At 46.9% G+C, this 14,506-nt stretch overlaps 1 protein-coding gene across 23 annotated transcripts in view; it reads right to left on the bottom strand.

Moving 5' to 3' along the window:
- Positions 1-14,289, bottom strand: part of nbeaa (neurobeachin a) — an 89,887-nt gene extending 75,598 nt beyond the window's left edge. For 21 of the 23 annotated variants that reach the window (XM_047606409.1, XM_047606415.1, XM_047606411.1 and 18 more), the window contains exon 1: positions 13,636-14,289. In XM_047606409.1, the coding sequence (XP_047462365.1) occupies positions 13,636-13,947 (312 nt within the window). In that variant the 5' untranslated portion in view covers positions 13,948-14,289. The remainder of the gene's footprint in view (positions 1-13,635) is intronic. The other 2 variants (XM_047606432.1, XM_047606431.1) reach the window with 1 other exon arrangement.
- Positions 14,290-14,506: the final 217 nt, after the last annotated feature.

Raw genomic sequence — 14,506 nt, 5'->3', positions numbered from 1 at the left:
CTTCACCCACTTTCATATAGTGCTCGAGACAAAAAAATCTAGAGAATATACACTGTATTGCCGAAAGTAAAGTAAAGTGACATTTAGGAGCGTCTTTATGGGAATTTTTGACCTTTCTTCCAGAAGCTCAATCGTGAGGTCACACACTGATGTTGGATGAGAAGGTCTGGTTGACAGTCTTCCCTCTAATTCATCCCAAAGGTGCTGTATGGGGTTGAAGTCAGGACTCTGTGCAGGCCAATCAAGTTCTTCCACACCAAACTTTCTCATCCAGGTCTTTATGGACCTTGCTTTGTGCACTGGTGCACAGTCATGTTGGAACAGGAAGGAACCGTCCCCAAACTGTTCCCACAAAATCTCTTTGTAAGCTGAACCCAGATCAATCTGTCAGATGATGTCAGTGTGATTTGTCCCTCCAGAGAACATCTCCTACCACCGTACCACGCTGGAATTCACTGAGCTCCTGAGAGCGACCCATTCTTTAACAAATGTTTGTAGAAGCAGTCTGCATGTCTAGGTGCTTTATTTTATACACCTGTGGCCGTGGAAGGGATTGGAACACCTAGAAAAATGGAGGGTGAGCGAATACTTTATATTATAGCGTCTAAGCCTCAAACATTGGTATTATTAAATCGGGTTTTTAGCAGCGACAGCCTCCATATGATGAGACGGCACTAGAACATGCAGAAAGTGGAATGAACGATAAAAAGAAATCCCTTTTAAAAGTTTCATGGCGTCATTAAAATTTCTGTGAAAAAAAATACAACTCACAATGGAGAACGGAAATCTCCTTACAGACTCAACCCATTTAGAGAAAATCTAAAAGCTTCAGCGAGGACGGAACACCTCCCCTCCACCGGGGGAAAACGTCTGGGCCGTACCAGAACTGAAGCCGTTATGATTTATGTCTTGAGACTTATCGTTAAAAAAAAGGGGGCCTGTTGAGAGAAGGCCCAGAAACAAGCCTGGAAGTGAGGAAAGAAATGCGAGAGGAAGGAAAACATTTAAAGTGGCACGGCTGGCAGAGAGAAAATAAGAAAGAGCAGATATATATATATATAAAAAACAATAACTACGAGGCAGGGAAAAATGTATCTCCAAGGAGAGGCGGTGATTAAGAGCTCGCCACTGGAAGGACAGCGTGAAACGAATGAGGCGAGCTGCTGAATTCTACCCGACCCAGGAAGCAGGAGGAGGCCACACTTTGAACAGTGTGGAGCAGGAGGCAGGAGGCAGGTGCTAAGGTGCTGTCGTTCAGACACAGACAAGGACCAGAGGTAACTCATTTTTACTCTCTTTTTATTTTTGTTTTTCCACAAGACAGGAAGCGGCAAGAACATCCTAGGAAGGAAGGACCCAAGGCTTATGTTCGGTCTTCAACAAAGCCTTCACACCTTGTCTCTTGATTTGACTCCATTGTGCTCATTTCAAAGAAGCAGCTATGAAGCGAAGTCCTGCGGGGCATCCTGCACGCCGCTCACGTCTCATAGGGCTTATCAAAGAAGAAAACGGAGACAAGCTACAAGACACTGTGAACTCTTTACTCTAACTGGACTAAATTTAAGCATAAAAAGCCGATGTTTTCCGACGGATTCGGGGACGGAGCAGGTGTAGACTAGCTGACGTTGAGTTCAAAGGTCGCCAGATAAGCCCCGCGGACCTGACTCAGACCAAGCTGGTGGCAATTCGGGATCTCTAATCTGTTTGTTTGGTTTGAGCGTATGCGCTGCGGCGAGATGGGACGCGTGCGCGCGCGCGAGCCCGTGTGCGCGCGGCCGACCCGTCCGCACAAACAATGGAGAGCCCTGTTCCGCTGAGCCCCGGTCGATGGAGGATAAGAGAGGTAGCAAGCAGCTACAACGAATCTCAGTAATCCATCATCATAAGACAGGGCTGGGAATGACACATACAAATGCCCACGCACAAACACACACACACACACACACACACACACACAGACACAGACGCACTAAATAGGGCTGAAGGGTCAGCGGAGCATGATGTACTTTGTGTTTTTGTGCGAAAAAGACCATCACAGAGCACACGCAAGATAATCACGAGTCAAGTTTGACACACGCTGAAGCCCGACAACATGTTACCTAATATTTTATAGTATTTTGGTTTTTAATAAAAACTTTGCTTCTTTCCCAGGTGTTTTTCACCGTACGTGCTTTAATTCAGAGTTGTCCTGCACAGTGGACAGTAGTTAAAACAAGGCGTTTGAAGCGTGCGTTGTTGGAGCAGAGGCAGCAGAGGCAGCAGTGACAGCGTAACGGCTGTCACAAGCTTGCGCTTTGTAAGTAAAACCTTGAAAGGGAACCATTTGAAGTCCGCTTTTGCGGCAATCAACCAAGATTCAAATCTCTCCCGTGTCTTGGCCAAATTTTTTACATAAACTATTTTTCCCCCACATCAGCTCCTTCCATCTTAACGGGAGGAACTTTGCCTCATTTGCATGCCTTTAGGAGATTTAATACATTAATACTTAATCTCATGGCGTCCATTTCGATGGGATAATTTACAAACAGTGCCATTATCCTGGAAGATGCAGCGTTTTCAAGAGCGCTAATGGGTAACTAATGGATACGAGGAAGCCAAGTAAGCCCGAACTTAAAGATTTAAACAGCTGCAACCGATGCGATAAATAACGAGGGTGAAGTTTTCGAATGCTTTGAGTCTACAACAACCGTCAGAGCGTAATTTTAATTGGCAGAGCGAACGATTTAAGCTAAACGTGCGAGCGTGTACGACAACAAACGCTCATGCGCTCAGTTTAAGTGCCAAATGGTACCAAGATAACTCCTTAAAAAGAAATCCGGGCTCCCCGGATAATAATGTCAAATGTCGAATTCACTCTCCAAAAAACTATTTCTTATCGAAAGGTCATATCAACACAAAATCCATTCTCAAATATCACAGCGCGTTGCTGGCGTGCGCTCGCAGCCCTGAGAGCTCGCGCAGTCTTACTGGAGAAGGCCAGACACTTGGGAAAGAAAATAAACAGGTAAGATTTCAAAAGGATTGAAAGATTAAGATTAAACTTCCAAAGTCTTAAATAATGTCAGAAGGAGAAATAACTTTGGGGAACGGTGGTGGTGGGGGGAGGAGGGGGGAGGGATGAGCGAGTCAATTCTCGAAATCAAATTCAGGCAGTTGATAAATATATATTAGCTTTTTGCTGGTAAACATTCCTCCGCAAATCCTGTCCCTCGGGCGAGCCGCACGGTAATATCTGAGGCTTTATACCAACACAACGAACGCGTGATCCATAGCACCGACGGCAAAGCAGACCGGTAAAACACTCACCGAGCTCATTGTGGAGCTGAGAATGACCTCGGCGCTAACACGAAGTAAAAACAACCCGCCGCTTCTGGATCCATACATTAGTCTGATTACAAGCCCGCGCCCCTCTGCATCCATATTCCACCTTAACGGTCTTCCGGGAAATGGAGGCTGAACGCGGCGGGGTCAAGGTGAGGGGTCAGGGAATATTGCGTCGTGGAAGTGGTGGGGGAGGTGCAGAGGGTGGCGTATTTGATTCAGCCGGGGTACGCGCATTGGCGGCAAAACCTTTGCCTCCGCTTCTCCGTTGCGCCGTGTCCAAGTGTGAAAGTGATCACAGGAGGGGTGAGGCTAGACCCCGGCGTGGTGCTGCACGGCACAAATATAACCTGCACTAGTGGAAGCAGAGAAGAAAGCTTCTAGGAATGGATCAGGCCTTTCTTTGACGATAATATGAATTGTGACGCGTGCACCGATCAGCCACAACATTAAAACTACTCCTCGATGAGAGCAGCCACCCCCAGCGGGATGCAACTAGATCCCACACTCATCAAGTATCTGTGGGATGATCCACAGAGACCCCAAACATCAAACCACTGGACCTAAAGGCTCCCAGACACCGCAGGACACCCTCAGAAGACCCTGGTCCACTCTCTGATGAGTCATAACTGTTTTGGAGACCTACTAATATAAAACGAGTCCATACAGTTTGTGCTGTACTGTTGTCCTGAATGGGGGAATCAACTATAGAGACCAAAACAGTCTGTTGTGCCACGTTGTCCGTGTTTAATTCTGCTGCACTTTAACACGGACTGAGCCAGCCTCAAGCAGCCAGTTGCTGAACAATATTACACAAAGTAAATCTTATCCTGTTTTCTGACGGTTGGCAACTGTCAGCAACAGATGTTGCTTCAAGACAGGCGACGTCTCAGAAAACGAAACGACGGCACCAGCGTATGTGCCGCGCTTCTGGAGCAACGAAGGGTTCTGTCTCTCAGCGACGAAATAATAATGAAATACACCGGGAAAAGCATCCTCACATTAATCAAAGGTGCGGTTTGTGATTGTGTTAACGCGTCGTCAGCACAGATGTTGGTTGCTACTGTTCATTTTTCCGTGTTAAAAAAGAAGAAACAATACAGTGCCTGAACGTGTAAATTTCATTTTTTTTTGTGATTTAAATGAGTCACTTCCTCGTCAAAGTATTTAATAGCTTCTTGTTCCCTTTACGAGACCATTTAACGCTTTATTGGTCCCAACATCTCTTACTGCTCAACATGCCGACATTAGTTTTAAGGACAAATATGAACATGTTCTTTCAGGTTAGCCTCTGGTATGCAGTGAAGGCCATCCAGCAGACACCTGATTCATATGAATATCAGACAATTTCATAGCAATTGTCAACACGACTGACTGACACACGGCCCTCGCACCAAATCTCAAATAAAGACTCCGGCTACATAACGACACCGCTCTTATTTCCCTCGCTGATGTGAACCACAGAGCTAACGTCACTGTGTGCGCTAAGACCGGGGTCACTGCCACCTTAAAAAGAGCACAACGAAGAAGCAAACGCCTTCTCGCACGTTCAACCAGTCGCCTCATGATACCAAGCTGCACCGTCTCATGAAAGATTCCTGTCTGAAAGCTGAAGAAATAAATCTCAGCTCTCTGTCATTAATGAAGCGCATTTATAAGATGAAATCCCCATCAGCGATCACTGGCCACTTCTTTTTTTTTTTCATCTCGGGAACATACAGTCCTGATGTGCTACGTTCGATCAGCGCAGACGGAAGGAGGAAGAGGCCGAAGGAGTTCTGGTTCGATGCAGATCAACGATGCAATCGAATGTGAAAATTGACTTATTACGAAGCTGTTTTTTTAAACAAACCGCGGGGGGAGCGTACGAGCATAGCAGGGAGATGCTACATGTCTAACGCGGAATGCTAAAGTCGCGCACATACCAACACACACAAACTACCAAGGTACTATAATCAACCTTCGGCCACTGCAGTATGCAGCATGATGAATAGCTGCACAGCTAGCTATACTTCCAGTAAAGCAGATGTGTGGTTCGTGTCTGTGTGTGCGGAGCCCAGGGAGCGAGGCGAAGTAGGCCAGCATGAATATAAAATCACCCCTGCCAGGCAATGATGTGGGCTACAAGAAGGAAGAAAGCAGTGTGTGTGTGTGTTTTTTTTTTTTTTGTGCATATGTGCATGCGTTCCCAGAGAAAACGTGAAGACGAAGGTGCAGGGGACTAAAGCAAGGGTTTGTAGGAGCACTCATTTATCAACTCTCTGGGATGTTGAGGGCACACTCTCAGCGGCGCGCAAACGCCAGACTATTCAGACAAAAGCAGCTTGTTACAATTTGGAGATTACCGCATTGTAGGGACGTCGGACAAACACACACAAACACGCAGCAAATACAAACATGCAAGCAAAAAAAAGGGGAGAAAAACAAAAGGGGGTTTTGAATCTAAACGTCGCGCGCGAAGACCCCCAGAGAAATTTTACACACCCCTCCCATCCCACGACAGTCACGCGCAGACAATGCACACGTTTTAGAACCAAAAAAAAAAAAAAAAAACACAAAAGAGGCAGACACGATTGCATGAAAGAGCCAGACACAATAATATGGAAACGAGAAGCACAGAGGAAGACGACAAGAAGAGTCACGAAAAACACGAGCTTTTCTGATGCCTGTATATAAGACTGGAAAAATGAATAATTTATTAGGGAAATAATGGAAAAATAATGATCTTTGGTTCATATCTTTAAATAAGGAGCACGTACGTAACAAGTGTCCACCGCTGAACAACGCAAACAATTATCAAAAATAATCTTATTTTAATCAGCTTTTTTTATCCATCAACAGGGTCAGTGAATATCTGGTTTAACATTTTGGTGATGGCAACATAATTTCACTATTAAATTCATATTTTCTTCATAATACTCCAACTATTTATAATATATTTATGATTTATTTCTCTTTCAGTGCAAGCTGACTTGTTACTGCACTATTGGACCCTAGTACTTCTTCTATGTGAGGTCAAAACTACAACACAAAATACATGCAAGGGCTTCACAGAGCCATCACATCTATTGCACTGCTCCGCGATGTGTTTCTGTCACTGTGTGTCACCAATCGAAAGCCAAAGATATAGTGAGATTTGTATGTTGGGTCCCTCGGACTTTCTCTTTAAGAAGGAAGAACTTGGCCACTAAGGGTGCAAGAAAAAGAGGCAGCGCAGCAAAGTATCAGAATATTTCTTTATTGCAATAGTGTATTCAAACACAGGCTTCAATGTAATTTAATATGGAAGCTGCTCTTTCGGACAAACGCCTGAATTTATTTTAGATTTGTTTTATTTCCTGCGGAAATAAAATTCGATGTGAATACTGCGATGATGTGAGAACACGCAGAGATAACTAACTGGCCGAAAATGGCAAACCTACACAAACAACCAAAGCTGATAACAAGCAACAAAAATAACACGAATAAACCTGCATCTACGCCAAACTGGAAAATGAGAGTTTCTGTTTCGTTCCTACGACACTGGAAACCGGGCAGCTTGGTTGGGAGCTATTTTATTTTGTTTTTTTGAGAAGGATTTTCTTTGGGGACAAAGTTTGAGGCTGAAGTAGATTCATAAATTCTGATGTATATCAATATTAGAGATATATCGGGCCCAAATTTGCATTTTTTACTGTATCGGCTGATACGCAAATGTGTTCACCGAAAACAAATAATAAAAACCATGAATAAATGTTCATGGTTTTGGTTAAATTGAAACTTGTAAAATTTGTTATCATTGTGTCATTGTGTCAGACAAAAAGCAGTATTGGCTCCAAATATCAGCTAAAAAAAACATCGGTTGGTATCGGCCCTTAAAAAATCCATATCGTTCACTCTCCAAATAATATACATTATTGTAACACTTTAAATTTTTACATCAGTCACATTGTGACTTCGGTGTTGTGATAATACCTTGAGGCCTCCAGTGATTTCCAGTTATATATTGAAGTTACACACAACAGAGTCTTCCACTAGATTTTCTTAGCTCAAACTACGGCAAAGACAAGTAGGACAAGGAAGTGTGCCGAGAACCAGAGTGGGATGCCACTGCAGACAGCTCCATTACCTCCTCACAATAGGGATCATCCACATTCATCCACCAGCCGCTTCACCCAGCCAGGGAGACGGGGAGCGAGGGACGAGATTACACCAAGGGGTTACGTGGATGGATGTGCTTAGGGTAGATAAAGAATGGAGAGATAGAGGAAGCGACAGGGAAGTAACAAAGGGTGTCGTTAAGCGAGGCCCGGGACGATATTTCCTGCGTTCCTTTTCCGATTCCCAGAAGGTGCCCTCATCCAAAATCTTACACGGCTTATCCGCAGAAAAATCCCAGCGTCTGGAAATAGCAGCTAACCAAGGATAAAGGAGAATTCAGAGCAGCGAAGCGGAATCGAGGTGAACGGTTTAACCCTGGTGGCTCATACGCGCGAATACAAATCAGAGCGGTGAGACACAAATCGTGTTGTAATTCGTGTCCGCGAGGCTGAAACAGAAATTTTAATGAAAGCAGTATTACACCTTAAAAAGACTCTGACGCAGATCATTATGAAGGGGATTGGCTAGTAAGAGGATTTGGGAGTGACGGGGTTTGTCGTGTGCGGGGGCAACATGACATTTAGATTTTTAATTGGGTATTTCCTTGCCCCAGATATTTGTCACGTCCTGGGAAGGATTTCTAGATTTGTCCAGCGAACATCTCAGCGTGGAACTGTGGGCCGTGCTAACAATGCTAACAAGCCAGCGCGAGCTAATCCCACGGCGTGACAAGTGACTGATGAAGAAAAATGGCCAATTAAAACTCAAAAATGTCAAGTTACCGCTAAGAGGATTTGCGCTTCCTCTTCTTACGGAAATGAGTGCAAACTCTCCCGTTCGCTCTGGAGCATTTCACTCCCCCATCAGCGGACACAGACGAGAGGGGAGAGCAGTGATACACGGAGAGTGATGAGGCTCCGCAGGGGGGCTGGAAGTCATCAGACCCCGACTGAACACCTTATAGCCAGACCTGCGATGCACTAAAGAAGAAAAGTATACCTGAAGGACAATCACAGACTTTTCAATCTCTCTTTCTCTCCGTATACAATAAAGATGAGCGTCCTGCCCGCATCATCTTTTTGCCCCTCTTCTCCCGTCGCTCGCTGGCTCATGCGGGGGTCAGGACAACCCAGCTGTGTGACAGATAGCAAAGTCATTCATGACCTTGCAGCAGAAGCCACACCCTCCGTCCTCCAGCCCTCCGCACATGCACGTGCACATGCACGGATGCGCGTGGGGGAGACACAGGCACGGAGTGTTCATGCAGTTAAAGTGGCAGGTCACCACACGTTTCGCCAGGGCCGGCGCCGTCGTTAACACTCAGGTTGCGCGCTGACCACGGAGCCCTGGCGGCACGGCATCGCAGCAGCTGATCTTTCCCGAAAAACAACACCTGATGTGAACTCGCAAGAAGTTTGAGAAACGCTTGCTGAAGAAAAGGCTAAAACGTGCGTCAACTTTCTGAGAGGTCTGGGTCACGAAATTTCTCACAGGCACTTTTCCCCTTGTTGCTGCAGCCTTAGCTTGACCGTGATGTTAGCATTTAACTCAATTAGCCGATTCATTCGTAAAGAATACTTTATATTTGGTTTTAAAAACCGTCCAAAACCCAGTTTCTCGCTTGTAGTGACATTAAATTAAACAGTGTTTAATTTTTAAGGGTTAACATGTAGATATTAGCCCAATTACAGTAGCATGGACAAATGAGACTGCAAGACAACCTGAAATTTGCACTACACGATTCTACTGTCAGACCTCATTTTCTGTGACATTCAAATATAACACTTGCACATAAACCAGGAGATCTGCAACTAATGACCCTATATTTATAAAATGCAGGGAAGAAAGTGAAAATAATGACAATCCAAAGAATCTCCGAATCTAAAATAAATCTTTTTTCTTTGCTCAACTTAGTTTCAGAAACAATAATGACAGCGCTTCTTCCATCCTTACAAATGACGCTACACCACATCTGTGTCAGAGGACCTGAAATAAACATGTTATTCAACTCGTTAAAAAAAAAAAAGAAAAAAAAAACAGCCGTCGTGTTTGTGCCGAAGTTCATCTCAACCCACGCTAGCAAGGCCGCTCGCTCTTTACCGTGCTATTTAAACAAATTAGCCGGACGCTTGTTAAGAGGCTTGTCTGCGCGGCCGTGCGAGCGCGCGGTGACGCATTGTTATTCCCCTGCACGGCCATGCGAGCAGAACACAATGCTGCGGGGAGATAGTTAGCCTATGCCCCTACGCCTGAAGCCACAGGGCAGGCTTGGAAAACAGTCGAATTAAATTGAGTTTTGGACGAATATTCCAAACCACCCCGGGGGCCAAAAATAATACGCCGCGTGTTATGTTTTTGAAAAAGGAGTGACCTGTGCCTCGGCGAATTGGCGAGGTATAAGCAGACAGAGTGACAAGCGGTGTTAAACGGACGGCAAACAAAAAACACCAGTTTCTGACGCCGGCTTCGATTCTCTTGGTGCCACGCTGGAAAATCAATGGGTTCCCGTGTGTGCAAACGATTGGGAGTATATCCGTGTTCAAGGCTCAATGTCAACACCGGAACATCTGAGCGAGTGTGTGTGTGTTTTTTGGGGCGTGTGTGTTGTGCTGACTCCGACTCTGCCGGCTGTCTTATCAGTATCAGGTGACCTTGGTGATTGTGGAGTGTGTGGACAAGGATAATGAGACGTTTGCTAACAGAGTCGGTGGGACCACTAAAGGGGGCTCAGGTGGGGATTCACGCCGCCACTCGATATTGGATCCGACCGAGGAGGGCGGCGAGCGAGAGGATGAAAAGCAAAGAACGGGCACGGGAAGGCCGAGGGCGAGTGTCGCCAGTCGTTCTCTGTGCCAAAGACCTCCCCCACCCACCCCTCCACCACCCACTCAAACAAAAAAAAGAAAAACATTACAACTAGATAAAGCTGTCTATAAATAAGCACAGCTGAGGGTCTGACAGTGTGGCCAGCTCATGCATTTGAAATCTATGTCTCTAGTTCTTCAAATACAGAACCGCTCAGACAGATGGGTCAGCCCTCTCACATGGCTTCCTCTCCCGATCGCCAACGTGACAACACATCCACGGGAAAACAACTCGAGGTTTCAATCCATGCAACAGTCGGTTTATCTGCAACACTTGCGCCTGACCCCTGTTTGGCTTGTGACCTCAGAGTAGTGCACCACCAGCGCAATATTTTAACCATAGACGGGTTTTATTCATTTAAACCGCTCAATAATTCTCAAGAAAAAAAAAAAAAAAGAAAAAAAGAAAAGAAACAGAACATCTGAAAGAAGAAAAAAAAAATCTGTGCTCTCCTTGCTCCATTAATCATCTCATGACCCCTCAGACTTATCTCACAGCCATTCGGAACATCCTGAACTCCCGGGCTGAGAACCGCAGATCTGAAACGTCCACATTAGTCATCTCCGTGTACGTCTGCGCGCTAACATGCGCAGGCAGGTGACAAATTAAATGAAACAAATGAATAGATGGCATGATAAGGCCTTCGCAACCACCTAACGTCAAACCCGCCGGTCCCCTATGGAAGACTTTGTGATAAACGGAAACAACGCGCGCGCTCGTTTTTTCGAATTTGACTACGGCGCGGCGATCTTTGAATTAGCTCGAAAATGTTGCCTCGAAAACGCTGCCACATATTAGGAAGGTGGATAGACGAAGGCACAGAGAGACGGAGAGGAGTGCTGTGGCAAAGCACTGCGCTAGGAGTCCGGAAGTAGAAAGAACACCAGGTGGTCGAGCGTCTGGATGCAGGCAGTCAAAGAGCAGCGTTGCCTTGACAACTGTGATGCCTTGCTGATGATAACAACACCGCCAGCACCACACACATACACACGCACAAACACACAATGTATGTCTATAGATGTGCGCTGCTTGTTCTTTTTTTTTTTCTCTTCTGAATTCAAAACATACTATTGTCACAATATTTTGTCCTACATCTACATCTATATTAGGGGTAGGAAAAGCACGTTTGATTTTTGTGCTTTTTTTTTTTTTCTGTTGTTCATCACTACCCAAAGGCCAGCATCACGCCATATAGAACGGGGAGCGTATCTGATACAGCCGACAAGCCATCTGTCCACCCAAGCCGCAGTGGGATCTGATCAATACAGCCACAGTGGACGGAGAATGTGGCCGCTGTGGTCTCCCACATTGACTGGAATAATGGATCAGCTTTTGGGTCACAGTGGACTCATTGTACCAGCAGCATGACCACTGAGGGTTCCTGCCTCCACACCTCTTTGTTTCAACTCTTTTAATTAAGGAGCTGGGCAACAGAATTCCCTAACAGGCTTAGCTATTGGCAGCCCTGCAACCAGGACTGATTGTTCAATTCGGGGGGTTTAGCGAGTAAAGCTTTCTATGACCAACGCATACTGCTTTAATTTGTCGGGGCGTCCGGCCTTTGTGTGCGTTAACGCGTCCGCACGCTCGCAAACAGCAGCACGCTGGCCTAAAAGCAGGTATTTACATAAAATACTGGGGAGTGCGTTTCAGCTGAACGCTCCGAGGAGCTTTCACTGATCTGATGTGGACCAATCCAGAGTCCTTTCCTCTTCCGCTGCATCAGCTGGTGATTTCTGAGCACATAGCCACTGCAGCATCCTACCACCTCCTCCTCCGCCTCCACTCTCTCTTCTCCTCCCCCACCCTCCTTCAACCCCTCTCCACCTGCTTTTAAATGCATGGCGCTGCCCTGCCAAGCCGGTCTATGCAGGCAGCATCACTCCTCTGAGTCCCTCCAGAGTGAAGGAGGAGGAGGAGGAGGCCGTGGAACAGGATGGATGGTTATCAGCCTGCACAACCCGGGGGGTTGTCAGAGAAGGAGACAAGATCGGAGTGAGTGAGCAAAGCCCCTCTTCCCTTCCGTGTAGCCCCAATAATCAATTTGGGAGATGAGAGGCAGCCTGAGTCAGGACAGCTCGCCGGGCCTGACTGAGAGGAAAATGGTTTAGCCCAACTGTAGGCTGTCCTGCTCCAAGCATCCGCTGAGTAAATAGGCCACCGGCTACACAAAAACCCTGAAATAGACAACCTCCAGAAGACGCTGCGCCGAAATCAGGTTAGAATATAGTCCATAATATTGCACTTTTTCCCCAAAAAAGGGAAATCAACAATGATCCGAGCTCCCCTTTTCGTGGAAATATGTAATATCATGCAGTACACGCCATCGCCTGATGCACGGAGGAGGAGGGAAAACAGCCAACACACACACACACACGTCCTATATCCCCCCCAAAGCATTAGTCTTCCTGACCTACGTCTGCTGTACATTTTGCTCATCTGTTTCGTAACGGTGCACACCAGTCATGTCAACCACCCCCCCAGCTGGATTAAATCCTCTGATGTGCTGTGTAGGGTAGGCCCAGTATTTCCGACACAACCTCCGATGGAGGAGTAAAGATGGGAAGGGAGGGGGGCGACGTATATCCACTCCATAAATAATCGCTGTTTTGAAGCGCAGTAAGGCAAACCGCTAACCGCTTCAAAGCCACCTATACATTAGTCCTTAGCGCGCAGGACGCAGGGCCCAGCCTCCAACAATAGGCCCATGCATAATTTTGAGGCATGCTCATACACACGCACATATGTCGATGGGTAGCATAATGCTAATCGGCCTTTGTCCGCGTCGGATCAGCTCGTTTCGCTCTTGACAGACCCGCAGAATTTCGCTCTTTAGGAAAGCGAATTCGCTCCGTTTGGGTCTCGGTGTTGTGCGCAACACTGTAGCCATTCGCGGCTCGCTCCAGCCTGCCTTACATGTATCACTTCAGGGTACACATCGGGGTCAGAAGAATGGTCTGCGTACACTTTCCTCTAACCACAGACAGTTTGACTCTGAATGCCTTTTCCTTGGTTGTACCGCAAACGGGTCGTTTAGTCAACAATGGCCGGTGACTAGACTACCCTCAGTGCCTTGGAGGGGTCACATGCTCCATTCAGCCTCTCCAAGCTTTACAATAATACAGCTTTATTTATTCCCAACATACAGCCCCGTGTAGGCTCCCCTTTTTTATGAACAGAAGATTTTTAAAAAACAACAACAACAACACATCCATCTTCGGAACAAACAAATGACATCATCCTCTGAAAGCCACACAACCAAGAGAGAGTGAAGCATCGTAAATAAAACATAGCGGGTTAGGGCGCAGTGATTCTACTGTTTTCTATGGCTTCCTCTCCAAACCCCGCTCCGCTCCTGCCTCCACTCACCAGGTTCAGCACCGTCTCCACGATGTCCCTGTTGCTAACCTCCCCGACCTGGATCAGGCCCACCAGGACGGCGAATTTCATCTGGATATTCCTGATCGGAACCGCGGGGTTAATCACCCCGGCGGGGAGAACCATGGAGCCGGCTGCGGACACCATCCTTTCCCCGGTGGAGCCGGAGCCAGCGCCCGCTGCGACCTGCTGCTGCTGCTGCTGCTGCGCGGAGGAGCCCGGCGGAGGATGGGAGTCTCGGTCTGTGTCCGTGAGCGAGGAAGCAGAGCCCGGCGGTGCTGAAACCGGCTTCTCGCTCGACATTTCCCCTTGGAAACAGGGAGGAGAGGAGCGGTCGCCGCTGACTCTCACACCTGCTCTACACGCTCGGGCGTCTGCTGCTGCTGCTGCTGCACAAAAACCATCCACTGCGCAGGAAAATCAAGAGGGGAGGAGCGGTGTTTTTTTTAATAATAAAAAAAAATCCTCTGAATTCACCCTATCCTCCTTTAAACGTGTAGGGATTCATAGGGCTTCGGGGAGGGGAAGAAAAAGGGATGGAGGCTTGACGGAATGGTAGCCTGCGATTCTCTCGCTCTTTCTCTCTCTCTTTCTCCCCTCTTTCTGTCTCCCTCTCTCCCTCTCTCATTGGCAGGTTGCAGTCAGTGCGGTCGTCGAGGAGACAGCGCCATGTTAACGCCCCCTGTCTGCGGTAGCGCGCTTCGGCCGCGCGTGCGCACTCGGGGGCTTTCTGGGAGGGTGCTGGAGCGGAATAACATGGAGCCATCCATGCATGGGTTCATACAGAGCGCAGCACCAGAAACAACTGGCGGCTCTTAATGCTTTCTTTTGTTTTTAATACTTTTTTATATATATATATATT

The sequence above is a fragment of the Mugil cephalus genome, chromosome 15 (assembly GCF_022458985.1).
Source record: "Mugil cephalus isolate CIBA_MC_2020 chromosome 15, CIBA_Mcephalus_1.1, whole genome shotgun sequence".
Classification (NCBI taxonomy): domain Eukaryota; kingdom Metazoa; phylum Chordata; class Actinopteri; order Mugiliformes; family Mugilidae; genus Mugil; species Mugil cephalus.
The sequence above is the reverse complement of the archived record's forward strand: the minus strand, read 5'-3'. Positions and strand labels throughout refer to the sequence as shown.